This window comes from Tetrahymena thermophila (genome assembly GCF_000189635.1).
Source record: "Tetrahymena thermophila SB210 genomic scaffold scf_8254760, whole genome shotgun sequence".
Classification (NCBI taxonomy): domain Eukaryota; phylum Ciliophora; class Oligohymenophorea; order Hymenostomatida; family Tetrahymenidae; genus Tetrahymena; species Tetrahymena thermophila.
The window spans coordinates 42,992-62,784 of NW_002476519.1; the positions used below are offsets into that span (position 1 = coordinate 42,992).

A 19,793-nucleotide genomic window follows, 5' to 3' on the forward strand; every position below is an offset into this window, starting at 1 on the left:
CCTAAATAAAAACTCGGTATTTGTATATAAAATACTTATCAATTATAAAAAGTCTTCTGTGTTTCCTTTAATTACCTAATTATCGATCATTTTTCATCACTGTTCATAACATAACTATTAGTACTTAATTGATATTGAAAGAATTATCATCTATTCAAAATTTGAATTAAGTCTAAGTTACATGAGTCATATAAATCTATAATAAAAAATCCAGATTCATTCATATGAAAACATAAATGATGTAAGCATATTTTTTATTATTTTCATTTTTTATGATAAAAAATCTCCTTTACTGCACTTATGAGTATTTCTTAAGTGATATTTTCCTTTTAGTAGAGTTTGTCACTAATTTTTAATTTATTCATGATCCAATATCTACCCTATTAGATACACAAATAAATATTTCAATTTTTTTCTTCTTGAGAAAATTTCTTTTTTAACCTGATGTATGGCAGAAGGTCAATTCTTGCTGATATTTAAATTATCTTATTTTTTTTATACCAAATTCACAAAAAGCAATATCTAATATATCTGTTTAGCTTTGATAATTCAACTTACTTGTGACTATTTTTTTTTTTAAATAGAAAATAATTCACCAAAATTTATCATAAATAAAAATGAATTAAAAAAAAATGGCTTAGAACTAACAATTTCAAATATATTTTTTTTAATTTTAAACTCATTAATACCCAAACGCTAGATTTTAATTAGGAGTTTGGCTATATTATGAATTAAATAATTAAAAAGAAACTAAAACTTCAAAACCGATTAATTCTTTTCTTCAAAGAAATTAATTGATTTAATTGCAGATTGATAATATTGTAAACTGTTAATTTTCATATTTAATAAGATTTAATTTGTTAATGTATTTTAGCTAAATTTAAAAAATGTTCGATGAGAAATGTAATATATTTTAAAATATAGTTATAACAAACTATCCTCTCTTATTTCTTAAATTTTAAATGAATGGAGATTATAAGCAGATTTTTGAAATATTTTATCATTTATGTAAATTTAATGGATTTCTAAATTAAATAGAATGAAAATGTCATATGTTTTAGAGTAAGGTCATTTATTAATAACAAAATTAAAATATTGCTACATATTTTGAAATTTTTCTTGTTAATAACCACTTTTTAAATTATTCTACTTAAAATTTAATTTCAAATTCAATTGATTTCATAACTGACTAATCAATCTACTTATTTTTAAAATTTTGTATTCAAATATTTATATTAAATTATGCTGTGATACTGTAAAAAAAACTTTTTAATGACAAAATAAAAAAAGGAATAAAGTAAATTATATGGCGGATTAATTTGATCATTTATTTATTTTAATTCTATTGATTTTATTTATAAATTTTAATTGAGTAATTGCTACTATAAAACGAATTTTTATCAAAATGTAGAAAATCTTTAAAAAAATCTAAATTAACTTGGTGTTTTTCTAATTTAAAGAAATTTGAGATAAAAAGATATTTTTATTTTTAGTCATTAAATAAAAGACTCAATTTGAACTAAATAAATATCTTTATTTTTTTAATTAAAAATTTGATAAAAAATTCTATTTATAATGAAATATCAATCCAATTAAGTTTAAACACACCAACTTTCAAAATTGATTTTTTTATTAAAAGCGCCATTAACTAAATTAAGATAATTCAATAATTCAAAATAATTTTTATTAAAACAAAACAAATGAAATTCTATTGATATGTAGAATTAAGAGTATTTTAATTGATATTTGAATAATAAAATATTTAGCTTTAATATTTTATACATACCATTGCACCTCTGATTTAAATATTTCTTAATAGTATTTTTGCTATAGAAATAATTAGTATATGATAAATTTTATTAAAAAAATAAACATTAATAAAAAAATTCAACAACAACTAAAACACAATTTATATTAAATTATTCAAAGCTATTAAAATATCTTCTATTAAATTTAAAGAGTAGCTTTTGTTATTATTTTTCATTTATTTTAATTCAATTTTTAAATTCATTCACTATTTATGCTTCTTTCAAAACTATTTTAATTCCCGAATCTTTTAAACCAAGGTAAAATTTTAAATCCTCAATTTTTGTAAGATTTTCTTTATATGTATCATCTAATCCTAGCTTATACTAATAATTAGGATAGTCTACTACTTCTAAAATCTAATCTTTTAAGCAAACTCTTAATTCTATCATATTGTCTTTACTTACCTTAAATTAGTCTCCTTTTAATTTTTTATTAATGGTTGAAGAACGGTCAAATAACCCTTTATTTTATTATACTACTATAAATTCATTTGAAAATATAAAATTTATGAATAAATTTTAATTTCCTTCAAATACATTATTACAATTTGAGTTGCTTATTAGACCTATTTCTAATTGACTATCTTTTTCAAAATTTTCTAATTATATTCTAAAAATATATTTTAAATCTTTTTGTAAATTCATATTTGAAAAGCAAAACATCCAACCTCTATTTAAAAAATAGATTAAATATTCACCATTTTATATTTTCTTTATAATGCAATTTTAGTATCCATATTAATTTTTGGATATTAACAGTTAAAAATTTTATTTGAAAAAATGTTTTTCATAAAAATCTCTCATCTTTTCATCTTTCAGGTTTCTGAAGAAATCAAATTTATTTTAGTCATTAAAAATATTTGAAAAATTTATATGATGCAAAAAAGGTTTTACATCAATTAAAAATTTTTCAAATTATAATGTGAATTAATTGTTTAAGAAACTCATTTTAGAATTTGTAATTAAATTAATTTATTTTATTTCTAAACTATTTTTTACTTCATTTTCATACAAAAACTGATTTGTTAAAAGTATTTAATGCTTAACATAGTCTTCTATTTAATTTAACTTTTCTTCACTAATTTTTGAAAAATCAATAGCTTTTTTATTTTCTGTATGAATAATTTTGAAATTATATTCTTAAAGAAGATGATTAAGCCCTTAAAGAACTTACTCCAATTCTTTAAGGAATTAGTCAGAGCAAAAATTAGATTTATTCGAAACAAGTTTCATTATTAATTCAGCACTCATTTTCTAGGCTCTGTTATTATTTTAATTATTAATGTTCGCTTATTAATTGTTTTCACTATTTTTATTTATCATATCTTAAGATAAATCATTTTTAAAGAAAGAAATATTATCTATACATGCAAATATTTATTATTTCATGATATTTGGTCTGTTTAAATTAAAATTTTTTTCTAAAAAATTGGCTTAACTAAGTAGGTTCTACAATTATTCAGTATTTTAATCTTTCTAAGACTCAATTTATGAGATGAATTCTCTGAATAGAGTTAAATTTTCTTCTATAATACTAGTTTCTTAGTTGTTGTTGTTGTTTAGAAGCTACTTAAATTCTGATATTTTTGATATTTCTTAATATCTTTCAATAACTTAGCTATGATTAGGATATTTTAGAGCTTCATTGATCATATTTTTTTAGATTATGTCTATTTTTGCTAAAATCTCTTCTTTGAACTGATTAAAGAAATCTGTTATTTATTTTACGTAGTCACATTAAGATTAATTTGACGTGAACTCGATGAGATCTTAAATGATATGGTAGTCATTGACGGGTGGCCATTTTGGGATAATTTTACTGTCTGTTTCTTAAATAATCTGATCTATTAATAAATAGTTGATTGCTTTGAATTCAAAATCATCATTGATACAAGAAGAACAGTAGAAAAGAGGCTTTTTGGAGCTGGATTGAGATATTACATCATTAATTTAGACAAACTAAAAATCTTTATTTGAATGTTTAGTGCATTTTAGATTTTAGGTTGTAATTTTATCCATTTAAAAATCTTAAGAGAGAAAAGTTTTTGAGAAAGAATTTTCTTTTAATATTTTGTTTAGATTGTATTTTTTTTACTATTATTTTTATCATGAGTTAAGAAGAAAAGTATTAGAATATGAAAACTGCATTAATATTCAATTGAGAGTTTATATAATTACAAAGGATATTTTATTACAAATTTTATTTTATTAATATTTAATTCTTGCTTATAAATACAATAAAAAGTATTTAATGTGACCGCCATCTAAACTAAAATTTTTAGTCAAAATACATAGGAGCAAGGAGAGTTATCAATGTTTTATATAGGTTATTTTTTATTTTTTTTTTTTAAATCTGCAAATAATAAGTGAGTACTCTTATTATTAAGGTGGTGACAAATGAAGGTTTGATTCTATATAAAAACTCCTTGATTTTAACAAAATTATCATTTTTATTATTTTGAATTTGATACCATATCTTCATAACCTAACTATTAGTATTTAATAAATATATTAATTAATCAAAATAATTATTATCTATTAAATATTTGAAAGTAAATGTTAGTTAAATCAATCATATAAATCTGCAATACAAAATCAAATATTCATTCATATGCAAACATAAAAGAAACAATACAAGCATATTTTTTATTATTTAAGGTTTGGAATATAAGAGATTTTTTTTATCTAAAAAAATTTGATGATCTTCTTGGGTTTACATTATATTGAGTACTTTATATGAAAATATGTATTTCAAATCAATAAACTAATATTAATATATATATATTCATCAATAATTAACAATTATTTCTTTATCATTCAAAAAGTAGGTTCAATTAAAAATATCAATAAGCAGTTAGAAATTATCCTCATTTTTATGCTGTAGCCTCCAGCATAATCATTAACAGCGTGCTGCACTTATTCTATAGTAGTAAAAACCAGCCTCTATCAAAATTACCTATCTTTTTTAGTTAGCTCCACAAGGTTTCTATGTGATCGGTAGTATCACAGATGGTAAAACCTTAAGAATGGTTAATGATGCACCTTTTTCATACCCTTAACACTATAAAAATAAATAAAAAAATAGAACCATTTGCATACAAAATAGTTCTTTTTCCTTGCTAATTCTATATAGTTATAAGGCTTATGAAAATATGATCTATGTTTTCTGCAGTTCTATTATTTCGTATAGCCACAGAGCAAAATTTCCCTGTATTTATTTATATTACACCCAAAATCCCAACAATAAGAATCCTGACTGGTTCGATATGATGGATCTCGGAGGTAAGTATAAAGTGGTTCATCCACTTCTACCACTTCTGGATGTTTTCAATGAGGTTACATAACTGCTAAAGGGGAATTTTCGAGTATTCTTTCTTAATAAATTGATATTTAATATTTAAAAAAGCGATAAATCCTTTTAAAAGTTTTTTCTGGTAACAAACTTATTTCTATTGCTTAAATAATAGAAGTGTTTTAGATAAAACTTAAAAATATGCATGTATAAATTGATATTAAAGGATGTCTAGCACAGTTAAAAATTGAATCTGTACTTATGAAAGCATTTAAAACACTTAAAAACACAATCAATTATGCATTAGTCTTTTATTTAATTCTTAGGTTACTGGTTAGGGATACAAAATTATTTTGTGCATCTAAAGTGCGAAGCTAATATTATTTGTTTCAGATCTTTGTTAGATAAGAAATTTAGTTTTTAATTTTTATAATTTTCTTTGACAACACCAAATAGATTTTTCAAAAGGATTTTTTTGTATAAATTTCTATCCTTATTCTCTTTAATGATGAATACTTTTACTTTTAAATTTAAAGGGAATAAATAGCTCCTCAAACATGAAGTTTTATGGATTTTTGGGTTTCATACCTTGTTTTCTTTATCCAAATTAAAAATTTATTTAGTGGAAACTGGAAAAGATAGAATCAAGAAGAATTAGGCTTGTTAAGAATAATTATTTAGACTCTATTGGAAATATTAAATAGCTAAGTTTTACAAATTTTATAAGGGTACCATGTTGAAAAAGATTTAGAAAATCGTATTTGAGACTAATATCAAAAAAAATCAAAAATATATAATTTATTCAAAATAATAATATTTTGAACCTACCTTTCTTGTCTTTATTGATAAACTAAATTTTAATAATATATTAATTTTATATATCTGATAATGATTTTGAAAAAATGATATGAAACAAATAAAAAATCGTTTAAGAATCATCAACACTGATTCTTATCATTTAATCACTAATTTTAGAAAAATCCACACCTTCATTTTTATTGAGTGTATATTTTTAGAGTACTTCTCAAATTGTGATTTTACTGAATTAAGAAATTATAAATAATATCACTCTTTAAATAGAAAGAAATAATTTTAATTAATATTGAGTAAAATAAAATGAAAAAAAACACTAAATTATATAAGTATGTTTTTTATTTTAATAAATTAAGTTTATCCTTTCAAATGTTATTCTCCTTTTTTCTTAAGAATTTTATTAACTAAAAACTAAAAAATTCATCCAAAAAAACCTTCCATCAAATCAATTTCACTTTCCTCCTCATCTTTATGGTCTCTGAACAAATCAAATTAATTTTAGTCATTAAAAATACTTGAAAAATTAATATGCTGTAAAAAAGGTTTTACATCAATTAAAAATTTTTCAAACTATAATATGAATTAATTGTTTAACAAACTCATTTAAGAATTTGTAATGAAATTAATTTGTTTTATTTATAAACAATCTTTTACTTCATTTTCATACTACTTTTGAGTTTTTAAAAGTATTTAATGTTTAACATAGTCTTCTATTTAATTTAACTTTTCTTCACTTATTTTCGAAAAATCAATAGCTTCTTTATTTTCTTTTTGAACTATATTAAAATTAAACTCTTAAAGAAGATGATTAAGCCCTTAAAGAATTTAATCCAATTCTTAAAGAAATTAGTCAGAGCAAAAATTAGATTTATTTGAAACAAGTTTCATTATTAATTCAGCACTCATTTTCTAGCCTCTGTTATTATTTTAATTATTAATGTTAGCTTATAGATGGCTTTCACTATTTTGATTTCTCACGCCTTATGATAAATCGTTTTTAAAGAAAGAAATATTATCTATACAAGCAAATATTTATTATTTCATGATATTTGGATGGTTTGTATTGAAATTTATTTTTAATTAATTAGCTAAACTCTACAATAATTCAGTATTTTTATCTTTCTATAGCTCAAATTGTGAGATAAATTCTCTGCAGAGATTTGAATGTTCTTCTATATTACTTGTTTCTTAGTTGTTTTTGTTGTTTAGAAGCTACTTAAATTATGATATTTTTGATATTTCTTAATATCTTTCAATAATTTGCTATCTATCAGTTGGATATTTTAGAGCTTCATTGATCATATTTTTTTAGATTATGTCTATTTTTGCTAAAAACTCTTCTTTGAATTGATTAAAGAAATCTGTGATTTACTTGATGTAGTTAACTTTAGATTAATTTAATGTGAGCTCGATGAGATCTTAAATGATATGGTAGTCGTCGACTGGTGGCCATTTTGGTATAATTTTACTGTCTGCTTCTTAAATAATCTGATCTATCAATATATAATTGATTGGTTTAAATTCAAAGTCTTCATTTATACAAGAACAACAGTAGAAAAGAGGCTTTTTAGAGCTGGATTGAGATATTACGTCATTAATTTAGATAAACTAGCAATCTTTATTTGAATGTTTAGTACATTTTAAATTTTAGGTAGTAAATTTATCCATTTTAAATTTTTTGAGAAAGGAAAGTTGTTGAGATAGAATATACTTATTATATTTTGTTGATATTTGTATTTTTTTTTATAGTTTGTTTCAAGATATATAATTTTCATTCAAAATATTATTATTTATTCACTAATAATTTAATAAAGATATAGATCCTTTAATTAATTAGAATTTTTTAATTTATTTTCATTCATTTTATTCATATTTTTTTTAATTTTTAAAAATAATAATTTAGGGTTTTGGATATGAATGAGTATTATCCAAATTATTTATAAAATAGATAAGTTAAGATTGAATTTAATGAGAAAGTGAAGTTTTAATATTAGAATAAGTGTTATAATAATAAAGCAATCAAATAATATTTATAATTAAATTGATAAGTAGGTAATAATTAAGACTGCTTCTTAAGATGAAATTTTACTTAAAAAATCTTTAGATTTTATTTGCTAAACATTTATTTTTGCTTTTTGATTAAATTCAAATAGATATTTAATATTCGTAACAATCCTGATTGATGATTTCAAAATAAATAGTGTGATATTGAATAAAGTAAATTATCTATGAAAAAACAATTTTTAAAAAATGTTTTTTAATATTTAAAGTTAAATAACAGTCATTAAGTATGATTACTCAATACTTAATAAAAAGAAAATTGAATCTTTAATAATTTAATCAGAAGATGATGGTAAAGATGAGAGTGATAGTAAATGTAATTTAATTTTACGAATTTAATAGAAATTTAATTATAGTTAATTATTTTTATCTAATAAACACATAATTATTTACTCTTTTTATTTAAATAAAGAATGGATTTATACATAATATTTTATTTTATTAATAGATATGATATTTAATTTAACTATTAAACTTTGCTAATGTTCAAAATAAATACAAAAATAAAAGTATTAAATTTATAATATGTATGAATACATTTGCTTATTTATTGAATATGTATGTTTCATATTATATGATATTATATAAAAAGCATCTTTATTTAATTAAAATGAACATGTAAAAGAGCTTAATTTATTTGGTAAGAAAAAAGAAAATAATTACCTTAAATATGATAAAATATATTTTTTCTATTAAGATGAAAAGTATATTTGATAATTAAGAAAAAGGCAATTATTTATAGTTTAATTTTTATAGACTTTCATTTTATTCTATGTAAACTAAAAATAAAGAAAGCATTAAATAATTAAAGTAATCGAGAATAATATTATTTACAAATAAGATAAATTTAATATCAGATTTATAATTTAATAAGTAAGCTAAATTATGATTGAGTAAATAGATGTTAAATTAAATTCTTATTTATATTTAAAATAGTAACTTAAACTTAATATATTTCTTATTAAAATAATTGAGTTATACTTACTTTCTAAAATATTCCAGATTATTCTGATTATAAAAAAAACGAGTATCAGTTAAATATAATTATATGTATATATAAAATTAAATATTCATTTATCCTGATTCTTGATATTTTGTAAATATATGAAAATAAAATTTGGTAAATAAAATTCTTTTTAGTAAAATAACCATAAAAAATAAACTTTCAAATGTTTGCTTTTTGTCTTTCTTTTAGATTAAGAAATAAATACAAGAAACAAAATGTTTGATATGCTTTTTTGCATGTAATAACAGTTTTAAATTAATATTTTTTCTTTAAAATTTGTATTTAATTAATTATTATTTTGAGAAAAGATATTTTTAATGAAAATATTTTTAAGGTAATAGAAATAAGTTGTTTTTTAAAAAGAATAAAGTAGAAATCATTATTAATTTAATATCTAATTCGGATTTATCTAAATATATAAGCAAACCTTTTAAATCTAAAATTCTTTTTAATTCACTTATATAAATTTTATTAGTGATGATTTTGATTAAATGCTAATTTATTTATTACTAATAAGATAAAGAGAGATTATTTTATTTTTATAAACTATTAATTAATATTTAATTTTGTTTTTGAAATAAAATTAGTGGTAGATGTAGAATATACTAGATTAAAATACAAAAACATATCAAAAGTCTAATTCAATGTTATTTAAGCATTTTTCATTAAGATAAAATTAATGGGTAAAATAATTTAGAACAAAATTAAGAGCAAGAAAAAATAAAAATAGATTTGATGAGAAATAAATAATTAATTGCTGTTATAAATATTTATTAACGAAATATTTTTAAAACAGTTACAAAAAATACAAAAATAAATAATTATTAAATTGTTTCGTAACAATTATTTATTTTTTAATTGCACGTTACACATCTTTAAATTGTACGTTACAATCAGAAATATTGGTCACTTAATTTTACAAATAAATATGTGAAATTTTGGTTATTTTAGAAAAAAATTAGATTTAGTTTTTAACTTTTATTGGTATAAGTTCAATTATAATTTAAATTTAATAAAAAATAAAGAGATTTTATATGTTTATTAAGTTTTATATAATCATCGATCAGAAACTCTAAAAAGAAATGTAAGTAATCAAAAATTGTATTCTTTAATTATTTTTTAAGCTTTTCATTAATTTTATTTTGAATTATTTTTGTAGATCGATTTAAAAGTGATAGGAATATGATAAAATTATTTCTATTTATTCAATTTTTTTATATATTTTCTAATTAAAATGTAATTTCTTATATAAAAAAAAAAGAGTAATTGTAACTTTTAAAAAATCAGTTTAAAAGTGATCTTTTAACTATTTTAGATTTTTATTTGTCAATTATTTTTGTTTGTTTGTTAATTTTTATATATTTGAAATTAAAGAACATAACGCAAAGAACTCCAACTCCTATTAAGATTACATACAAAAATTTAATACTATTTGATTTCTAATTCTATGTCTATGCAATGGATTGAATCTTGAAGTTTAATTGCTTATATATAAATAAATTAATTTATATGTTTTATGTTTGTAAGTATGTATAAATAAATTAATGAATTTGATGAATGTATATATTTATGAATGAATGAATGTGTTAATAAGTGAGTGAGTTAGCGAGTGTATATGTTTAATTTAATTGAATAATAATACTTAGAAAGTGAAAAGGTATTTGATATTAAGATTAATTAAAAGAGTGATTATTATTAAAAAAATAAACTAACTAAAAAGCAAAGGAAGAAAAGCAAAGAAATTGTATTAAAAATTAAGAATAGCAATAGAGCTAAGAATTTGATGTATTTTTCGAAGGGCAAAACACAGTCTGCTTAGTCGAGCATGACCGACTTGGGAAACCCTAATCCTACTCCAGCTAGACCGCAATCTGCTATTTAAAAAAATTTGTTTAACTACAATATTTATTTCAGCGAGCGTAATCAAGCATAGCAATAGTAGTCGTAAGTTGCACAATCTTAATCACAAGCAAATCTGTTAAATGCATAAATTTAAAATTCGAATTACTCATCTTTGAATAATCAAAATTATTATAATGGATAGCAAGGTAAGAACAACCTTTCTCTCAATTAATTTCAAATAAATGCTTCAAATCAAGGATTAGCTTAAATGTAGCATAATTAGCATCGTCATTTGAAGAGTTTAAATAATCGAGGAGCAGGTTAAGGAGGGATGAGAGTTTTGATGTAGCATTCAAACAATAAGTTTAAGCCTTTATCAATTCCGATTGCTATTCCCAAATAGCTAAATGGAAGTCAATCAGCGCAGAATTTTGGTTAAAAGTAAATTTAAGCTTGTATTTAGTGCTATTTATTAACATTTATAATAAAAAATAAGAAGATCAGTGACTCGCATTAAGTTAGTGGGATATTCAGGCGATCCAGAGTTTTAAATGATAAAAGACACTTCTGAAAAGATAATGCAGGCAAATGATGGAATGCTGATAGTAAATACAGATGAAATTGATAATGAAATAGATTATGACTTGAAATTAAAGCAGCTTAAAAGGAGTTCTTCTGCATTTTTGCCTGCTTATTAAGCCTTTAAAAGTAGCAATAACATCATCAGCAACGCTCTTTCTCAGAATAACAATAATGGCAATAGCAGTAATTAAGCTTAACCACCAGCAGGCTCTTTTTAGAATTAGTTAATAAGCGTAAATTCAGCTTCTAACTTTAAGAGACCATACTATTTCTTGACTGACAAGAATGAGCCTCTATTTTCCTTGAAATAACTGTAAGAAAAATATCCTTTGAAGCACAAGGCCAAGGAAATTATTGAAATGCACGAAGAATTGCAATAAAATTTTGGGAAATTAGTATTTAATAGAGGCAATATGGGAAGCAGCGATAATTTTATGCCTTCCCTGCAATCAATTTATCCTAACTTAGGAGATTTGGGACGCTTTAATAATGGAAATGGAAACTCGCATAATAATATGCCTTCTTACAACTCTTTTACTACTTTATCTTCTACCCAATCAACAACTAGAACAGCATTTAGTCTTCATCCAAGTTAGAACTAAATTATTGACGATATGAGCGAAAAGAGATATGTGTATCTTTCTATCAGAACAGCTTAAAAGTTCTTTGCAAGAGAGTCATCTCTACCTTCGACTTTTTTTCCTTTCGCAGGAAACGAATAATAGTAATAGAATGTAAGCTCTAAAAAGGGAAATGAGTAATCTAGTTTATAGCTGGAAACTAAAATATCAAACGAGAACTAGTTAGAAAATCTACAACTTTAAAATGAAAATAGCAACAATTAAAATAATTAATGGACTCAAAATTAGACTATCCTTTATAATAATGGAGAACCATTTAAGCTGATAATAGAACTTTATACAAAAATAGCTCCAAAAGCATGCGAAAATTTCATCAAATTATGTGAAGGTTTTATCAGTAACGAAGGAAATTATTTAACTTTTAGAAACACATAAGCGTTGAGAATAAAAAAGAATGGATATATTCAAATGGGATATGCCAAACCGGGAGTTTCAATTTATAATGGTTACTTCGAAGATGAGTCTTTTGCAATTTAGCACGATAAGCCAGGCATTATTGGTTATTGTAACAGAGGCGTTCCACACTCTAACAGTAGCTAATTTTATATCACTCTAGGAGAAATGAAATCATTTGATAAAAAAATGGTAGCTTTTGGTAGAGTAATCAGCGGATTCAAGCATCTTGAAAAATTGAATAAAATGACACTAAATATTTCTTCAGACATTCCTCCATTCAGCATAAATATATGCGACTCAGGAGTAGTCGTAGGCCGTCCGTCGACCAATTAATCTAGAAAGTCAACCAGCTCAAATATCTCAGGAATAGGAATGAGATCACCGAAAAGCGGAAGAAATGATCCACTTTAATTTGGAGTAAATAATTTAGAGAAATTAACTATAACTATTTATTATTCTTTTCAAATAATCGTCAAAATAAATAAAGAAAAAATGTTTAAATCAAAAATTTTAATTGATAAAAAATATTCAATTAGTACTACTAATCAATTTCATTGATTTTTACCAATATAAATTAAGAAAAATTAGTTTTCATTCCAATTCAATTAGAAATAAAATTTAACTACTTTTCAAAACATAAAGAAAGTAACCCAATACGTAAATTTTAAAAGTAAGCTTGATTTAATTTCAAAACCTTCCTTGATTCAAACGCAAAAAACCAAATTAGCAAAACCTAAAAATTTACAACTAATCAAATAAATTTTTATTTTAATCTGAAAAAATAAATCAGAATAAGCCATCAATTAATTAATTAATTCATTATTTATTTATTTATTTATTTTGAACATTTTTAATCAAAATTTATTAATTTCATTTCACTTATTTATTTGATTCAGCTAATCAAATTAACATTCGATTTCTTTTTGAAACTAATAATCACTGAATTGATATAGTCTTCTATTTTCTAACATTTATAAAAGAAAATGAGATTAATCAATGAATGATAACTTATCTTTCGCATTCATTTATTTGTCATACCTTAAACAGCTGGGCGAGTTTTTGAAAATTATAAATTATTTAATTAATTAGATACAAAATTTAATCATGAATCTAAATTCATAAGACTTAACCTTTCCAATTTTATCCACAATTAATTTAGCTCTAAATACTTTCAATGATTTAATTTTTCTTCACCTTTAATCTTTAAGATCAAATAAATAAATAAAATAATTTTATTAAATTAATTTTAGAAAATAAATATTCGAATTTATTTACTTAATTAATATATATTAAAGTATAAATTTGTTAATTAGGATATTGATCACATCTTAGACGATGACAGTTACAGAGTTGTAAGACCTGATGTTTTCTTCTATAAAGGAGAAAAACCTGTTAAATTGCATACTTACGAGTAATATGTTATATAAGAAGCAGATAAACACAAAGAAGTAGCTGCAGTTGAATATATTTCTTTGATGTTAGCTTTTTAGAGCATAGCACTTTAATGCTAAGAATTATTAACACATTCTTATGCTTATAAAAACATAAATGATTTGAGAGTAGAAATGAAGAATACTTTTGTTAAGCTTCTCAGTGAATGTTAGTCTGTTGCCTTGCTTTATGATACCAAAGACGATGAAGTTTTCATAGAATCTAATTATGGAAAATTTGTAGTTGCTTTCACTTCCTTAGACGTAGATCACTTATATGATTTGAATAATTGCGGATCCCTATTCGTTATTTACAGAAAAACAACTACTTCCTTTAGACCTGCAAAAAGAACAGACTTGTTGCAAAGTGGTGAGAATATTTATGGAGCTGGTTATATAATGTATGGCTAGTCAACATAAATTGTATTCCACACAGGTCATCGTCTCAACGGATTTACATATGATCCAGAAGACAACTTATTTGTGCTTACACACCCTAGAATCAAAGCATCTAAGAGAGGAGGAATTATCTCATGTGATGAATCAGTACTTCATCTCTCTGACGAAAATATATCTAAATTCATAAAAAGAAAGAAAATTTCAAAAGAATCCTATGTTTGCAGGTAAAAATCTTCTAAATTTAAAATAAAATTTAAAGCATTTTTAAAAATTCTTCAAATAATTCAAAAAAATATTCTTTTTTTCAAATTCTATTTAAATCTATCTTAAATGTCAAGACAATGTTTTGATTAGCTTTCGATCATTTGAATTTCTTTTTAAATTAAATTAAATTAATTGTTTGATATTTTTAATGATATGAATAGATATGTTGGAAGTAGAGTTGCTGATTTCCATAGGACTCTTCTTTATGGTGGTATTGTGATCTTTCCTCAAAATAATGTCAACATTTTTGATGCTTTTACTCTTAGTTATATAATTGATAAGGCTTGGGATAGATCAAGCTGTGGCCAAGATGGTTAAGTTCTTATCAAAAAGCCTAATGAACTAACAGATTAGATTTAACTTTATATTGGATTCAGCTAAGATGTTTTGGAAATAGATAACTTGTATCTATCGATCAGGAGAAAGAATTCACTTTACAAAATACATGAAATACCTTCTTCAAAAACAATAAAATCATCCTACTCAATACATAAATCATCTATAAACTCTCCATCTAAAAATTAATAACCCATGTTGTTTTAATGATTTAAGTTAAGCAACAAAATAAATTATCATCATGCATGCATGAAATGATGAAATCATATTGAAAAATAAAAATAATTTAATCATATTAAAATTTTTCCTAACAAAAACACACATTTGTAAAGTAAAAAAGAAAGACTTAATTTTTTATCAACACATTAAATAAAAAAAAATGTATTTTTAATTTATTCTTGAAATATAAAACCATAACTATTCAGATCCGTCCGATCCATTCGATTCGACTTATCAACTATTTACTTAATTACTTAATTAATCTACATACATAACTATCGTTTATGCTCTTAACAACCAACTAAACTGCTCTTTTACATTTTAAACACGCATTGATACATAGCATACCTACCTACATACATAAATACACACATATATAATGAATGAATGAGTCTGTGAGTTTGTTTGTTCTATTAATTTGCTCAAACACCTTCTTTGTTAATGGCATTTATTTTTTATTGCTAAAATTATTATAGAAATAAACACAAATAAGAATATTATTTCATTTTGAAATGGATGAACTTTTTAACATTTTTATATTTAGTATAATACAAATAAATCATAATTTAATTACAATTTTATTTATCTTCTTTACAGATCTAAAAAATGCTTAATAATCTTTATTATTTTATTTTCTCTTTCTTATCTCCTTTCTGTTCGTTTTAGTTTTTTTTCATTCTAAAGTAGATATTTTTGATAATCTATGTTCACACAAATTGAAAATACAAAAATAATATTTATTTATTTATTGTTTGAATTGATAATTTTGTGTTTTAACAATTAATAAAAATATAAAAAAAGAAAGAAAGATACATATTTAGTATAACTTAGGATACTTTTTGCATGTGAAAAGTCTTAAAAATAGTAAATGGATATCACTATCTCAAAACGATAGAACCAATTATTTATTTGTGACGGGGAAGTGGTATTTATCGATTATTAATTATTATCTCAATTTAATCTTTAGTAATTTATCAAAAAAAAAAAAAAAGTAAAAAAGCATAAGTAGAAATATACAAAAATGTCTTCAGAAGTTAGCAATAACAATTAGCAAGCTCAAATTAAGAAGCCACAAGATGACCATTTCAAGGCAATCCTTAAAGATTTAACAGCAGGTTCTATCGCAGGACTTGCAATTTGCTTGACTGGTCATCCATTTGATACTTTAAAGGTACGTTTGTAGATGGGTAATGGTGAGTCACTTTTAAAATGCATCAAAGAAATGTACGTAAAAGAGGGTGTTCTATCTTATTTCAAGGGTATGGAATCTCCTCTTGTCACTGTACCTCTAGTTAATGCTATTGTCTTCGGAGCTTATGAATTATACAAAAAAATCACTCACACAGAAAATTAAGAAAGATTCACATTTTTTGGAGGACTTTGTGCAGGAATGTTTGCAGGTTTTGTTAACTGCATTGTTATTGGACCAATCGAACTCGCAAAATGCAGATTATAAATGTAGAAAGAAACAGTAATTCATATTCCAATTCGTTTTTTTTTAGAGATTGATTAATATTTTCGATTTTTTGATATTTCATTTTTATTGTGCCATAGCCAAAAAGTGTAAAATTCTTTTGCAAGAAATAAAAAATAAGATTTTAAAAGATTTAAAAGTTAAGCTTTTTTTTTCCTTACAAGAAAATGAAATTTGTTACTGAAATTTATCAAAATCAATAAGCTAGATTTTATGTCTGCATTTTACTTAATTTTTACCTTACTGTGCACAAAAAAATACTTTGAAAATAGCATTTAAAGCAAGTAAAAAGTAGATCATTTGAGGAATTAAATATTTTAGCGAAAATTTATAAATGATTTTTATTTATTTCGACTTTTGCTAAGGATAAAAAAAGAAAATGTTGCTCATTTTAAAATTTCGAAAAAGGTAGATTGAAAATTTTGAAATACTTTATGAAGAAATATCAATGAAAAGTAGCTAATTTTAAATGATCTAAATTATGTTTACTAGATCTTAACTATTTTGAATAAGCCAAAAATTTAAGAATTTAAAACTTAAGTAATTGAATAATAAAACTAGAACATAAATTAATTAATTACTTTATGACGTATTTATACATTTATATGACAAATTATTCTTATCACAATATTTAAATAAAAATAGATTCTCTACAAAGGTCCCTTTGATTGCTTTGCTTAAATTTATAGAAATGAAGGTATAAAAGGTATTTACAGAGGTATGGTAGCAACCTAATTTAGAGAAATTCCAGCATACGGCGCTCAATTTGCTAGTTATGAACTTTATAAAAGCTCTGTTATGAAATACATTAACCATGGCAAAGACCTCTCTCACCTTTAAACATTAATAGGAGGTGGATTCGGAGGTATCATGTGCTGGGTCTTTTCCTACCCCTAAGATATTATTAAAACTAAGCTTTAATGCGAAACTGGTCCCATCAAAGGAATGGATGGTGGTTTTTTTAAAGTTGGCAGATAAATAATAAGAGAAGATGGCGTTAAAGGATTGTGGAAAGGTTTTAGTGCCTGTCTCACAAGAGCATTTTACGCCAACAGTATAGGTTTTGTTGCTTACGAATACTCTAAAAAAATGTTATAAGATGATTTACATGTTGCTGAAGTTGCACATTCCCATTGAACTTCTCTGTTTATTGTATATATATTTCAATCTATACCAGTATTTATAATAAATTATAGTTAATTAATCAATCTTTAAAATATTCTAACTTACTTCTACATAAATGCCTTCAATTAAATTAAAAAATTTCAATTCTTATTCAAAATATTAATTTTTATAAAAAATTTAATTTTATTGAGTGGTATACTTATTTGTTTGTTTAATTATTTAGATTTATTTTTTAGAAAAATTTTAAAAAATTGTGAAGAAAAAAGAAATAAAAAGCTTTTTTATTAATAAATTCTAAATAATTTAATTAAAATTTATTATTTTATATTAAATCACTTTTTTATATTCTTAAGTAAGTAAAAATTATTAGTTACGTCTTATAAAATGAATTTCTTTGATATTTTAGCAAAAAAATTTAAATAATTATAATTTAATATGGATTTAGTAAAAGTCTATGGTTGTCATTTAGTAATTCACCGAAAGCACCGATGGTTTAGTGGTAGAATAGAGCGTTGCCATCGCTTTGACCCGGGTTCGATTCCCGGTCGGTGCATTTTTTTAATATCTACATGCTTATTTAATTATTATTAATTACTTCTCCTTAGATAATTAAAACATTCTTTATTAACTAAATTATTTACTTTTTACAAAAAAAAATATGACAAATAAATAATTTTTTTAAATTTTGTCGTTAAGATAAATACTGAGTAAATAAATAAAAGAAAGCTGATAAATAAATAATATTATTTTTTAAATGAAATTTAAATTTAAAAAAATTATCAGAATCGAAAAGAAAATATCTATTTTTACTTAATTTAGAGAATCAAATTTGAGATAATAATATATTTTGTAAAGAAGAGCTTAAATAAAATGCACTATTATCATTCATTCATTTAACTTTAACTTTTTATATATTGAACAAAATATTTTTATTAAGAAGGAAAAAACAAAGAAAAATTACAAAGAGTTATTTATTATTATTTATAAATGAAAGAAGAATAAAATATAAAAAGATAAGCATGAAAAAATAAAAAAATGAGTAATTTTAACAGAAAAATCAAGATAATTGGAATAATAATTTTATAATTAAAGACAATATCTTTCACTGTAATAAAATCTAATTTACTTTTGAAAAATATTGAGATGAGTTTGAGATTCCAGAGATTAATATAAAAAATATTTTAATGCTTATAATATGTATTTAACAATAATTAATTACATCTCCTAGTTTGTTTTTGAAGTTATTTATTTTATTATATCGTTTGTTGAATTTAATCAAATTAAAATATTAAGAAATTCATTCATTTTTAATACCAATAAAATTTTTGATAGAAAAATTTAGATTAAAAAATTTACAAAGAAAATGTTGAGTAATTAGCATAATTAGCTAAACCATTCCATTTTTATATAAACTATTTTTATTTATATTGCTTAAATCTAAAATTTTATGTTTATCCTTAAAAGCAAAAGCAATCGAATTTTTTTTAATATTAATTTATTTCATAATTTTTACTATGTTGAGATAATAAATAGATGAGATCTTTTTTAAAAACCGTTTGATGATAAATAAATGATACTGAATTATAAAAGGATTTAAATTAATTTTGTTTGATTTATTATTATTTAAATAAAGCTTGCTTTTCCTAATTTTGTAATATCACCAAATGCATTTTTTTTGTAGATTTATAAATAAGTTTGTTTTTCGGTTTGTTTCAATATTATTTATAAAATTATTAAATAAGTTAATATTATATATCAATTAAAATCAATCATAAAGATTTAAAATAATTTAAATTTAAAATATTTTGAAAATAAATCCTTTTGCTTAATTAAACAAAATAAATACTAAAAGTAAGCATAAATAAATAAATTAATATTTGTAAACAAAATTCACTTATAATTTGCACAAATTGTATTATTTATAAATATGAAATATTATTGAAAAGTATTTTTAGAATATTAAATAAACAAGAATATTCAAAAATAATAAGAAGCCAAATTCAAAAATTAATAAATTTTGTAAAGAAGAAAATTGTATGTCTGAAATAAATATACTAAAAATATTATTTATTAATTTATTTATTCCTTACCTTCATTTATTTTTT

General features: G+C 22.1%; 6 protein-coding genes across 6 annotated transcripts; 4 read left to right on the forward strand and 2 right to left on the reverse strand. All coding sequences in view use genetic code 6, as the record gives it.

Annotated features, from left to right (window-relative positions):
- Positions 1-1,994: 1,994 nt before the first annotated feature.
- TTHERM_01018310 (zinc carboxypeptidase family protein) lies at positions 1,995-3,827 on the reverse strand (the record flags this gene model as incomplete). Its single annotated transcript, XM_001010279.2, has 4 exons — positions 1,995-2,287; positions 2,354-2,407; positions 2,507-2,519; positions 2,808-3,827. 4 exons carry the CDS (start codon positions 3,825-3,827, stop codon positions 1,995-1,997), a joined length of 1,380 nt encoding a protein of 459 aa, XP_001010279.2.
- Positions 3,828-4,834: 1,007 nt separating this feature from the next.
- TTHERM_001018311 (hypothetical protein) lies at positions 4,835-5,865 on the forward strand (the record flags this gene model as incomplete). The annotated part of the gene is made up of 2 exons (XM_012796156.1): positions 4,835-5,094; positions 5,724-5,865. The coding sequence occupies 2 exons, from the start codon at positions 4,835-4,837 to the stop codon at positions 5,863-5,865; spliced, it is 402 nt and encodes a 133-aa protein (XP_012651610.1).
- A 576-nt stretch (positions 5,866-6,441) lies between these two features.
- Positions 6,442-6,789, forward strand: TTHERM_001018313 (transmembrane protein, putative; the record flags this gene model as incomplete). The annotated part of the gene is made up of 1 exon (XM_012796157.1): positions 6,442-6,789. One exon carries the CDS (start codon positions 6,442-6,444, stop codon positions 6,787-6,789), a length of 348 nt encoding a protein of 115 aa, XP_012651611.1.
- A 3,806-nt stretch (positions 6,790-10,595) lies between these two features.
- TTHERM_01018330 (fructose-1,6-bisphosphatase) lies at positions 10,596-15,080 on the forward strand (the record flags this gene model as incomplete). The annotated part of the gene is made up of 4 exons (XM_001010281.3): positions 10,596-11,263; positions 11,319-12,858; positions 13,755-14,494; positions 14,696-15,080. 4 exons carry the CDS (start codon positions 10,596-10,598, stop codon positions 15,078-15,080), a joined length of 3,333 nt encoding a protein of 1,110 aa, XP_001010281.2.
- A 712-nt stretch (positions 15,081-15,792) lies between these two features.
- On the forward strand, positions 15,793-17,700 carry TTHERM_01018340 (carnitine-acylcarnitine carrier protein; the record flags this gene model as incomplete). Its single annotated transcript, XM_001010282.3, has 2 exons — positions 15,793-16,560; positions 17,209-17,700. 2 exons carry the CDS (start codon positions 15,793-15,795, stop codon positions 17,698-17,700), a joined length of 1,260 nt encoding a protein of 419 aa, XP_001010282.2.
- A 67-nt stretch (positions 17,701-17,767) lies between these two features.
- Positions 17,768-18,259, reverse strand: TTHERM_01018350 (hypothetical protein; the record flags this gene model as incomplete). The annotated part of the gene is made up of 2 exons (XM_001010283.1): positions 17,768-17,807; positions 18,063-18,259. The coding sequence occupies 2 exons, from the start codon at positions 18,257-18,259 to the stop codon at positions 17,768-17,770; spliced, it is 237 nt and encodes a 78-aa protein (XP_001010283.1).
- Positions 18,260-19,793: the final 1,534 nt, after the last annotated feature.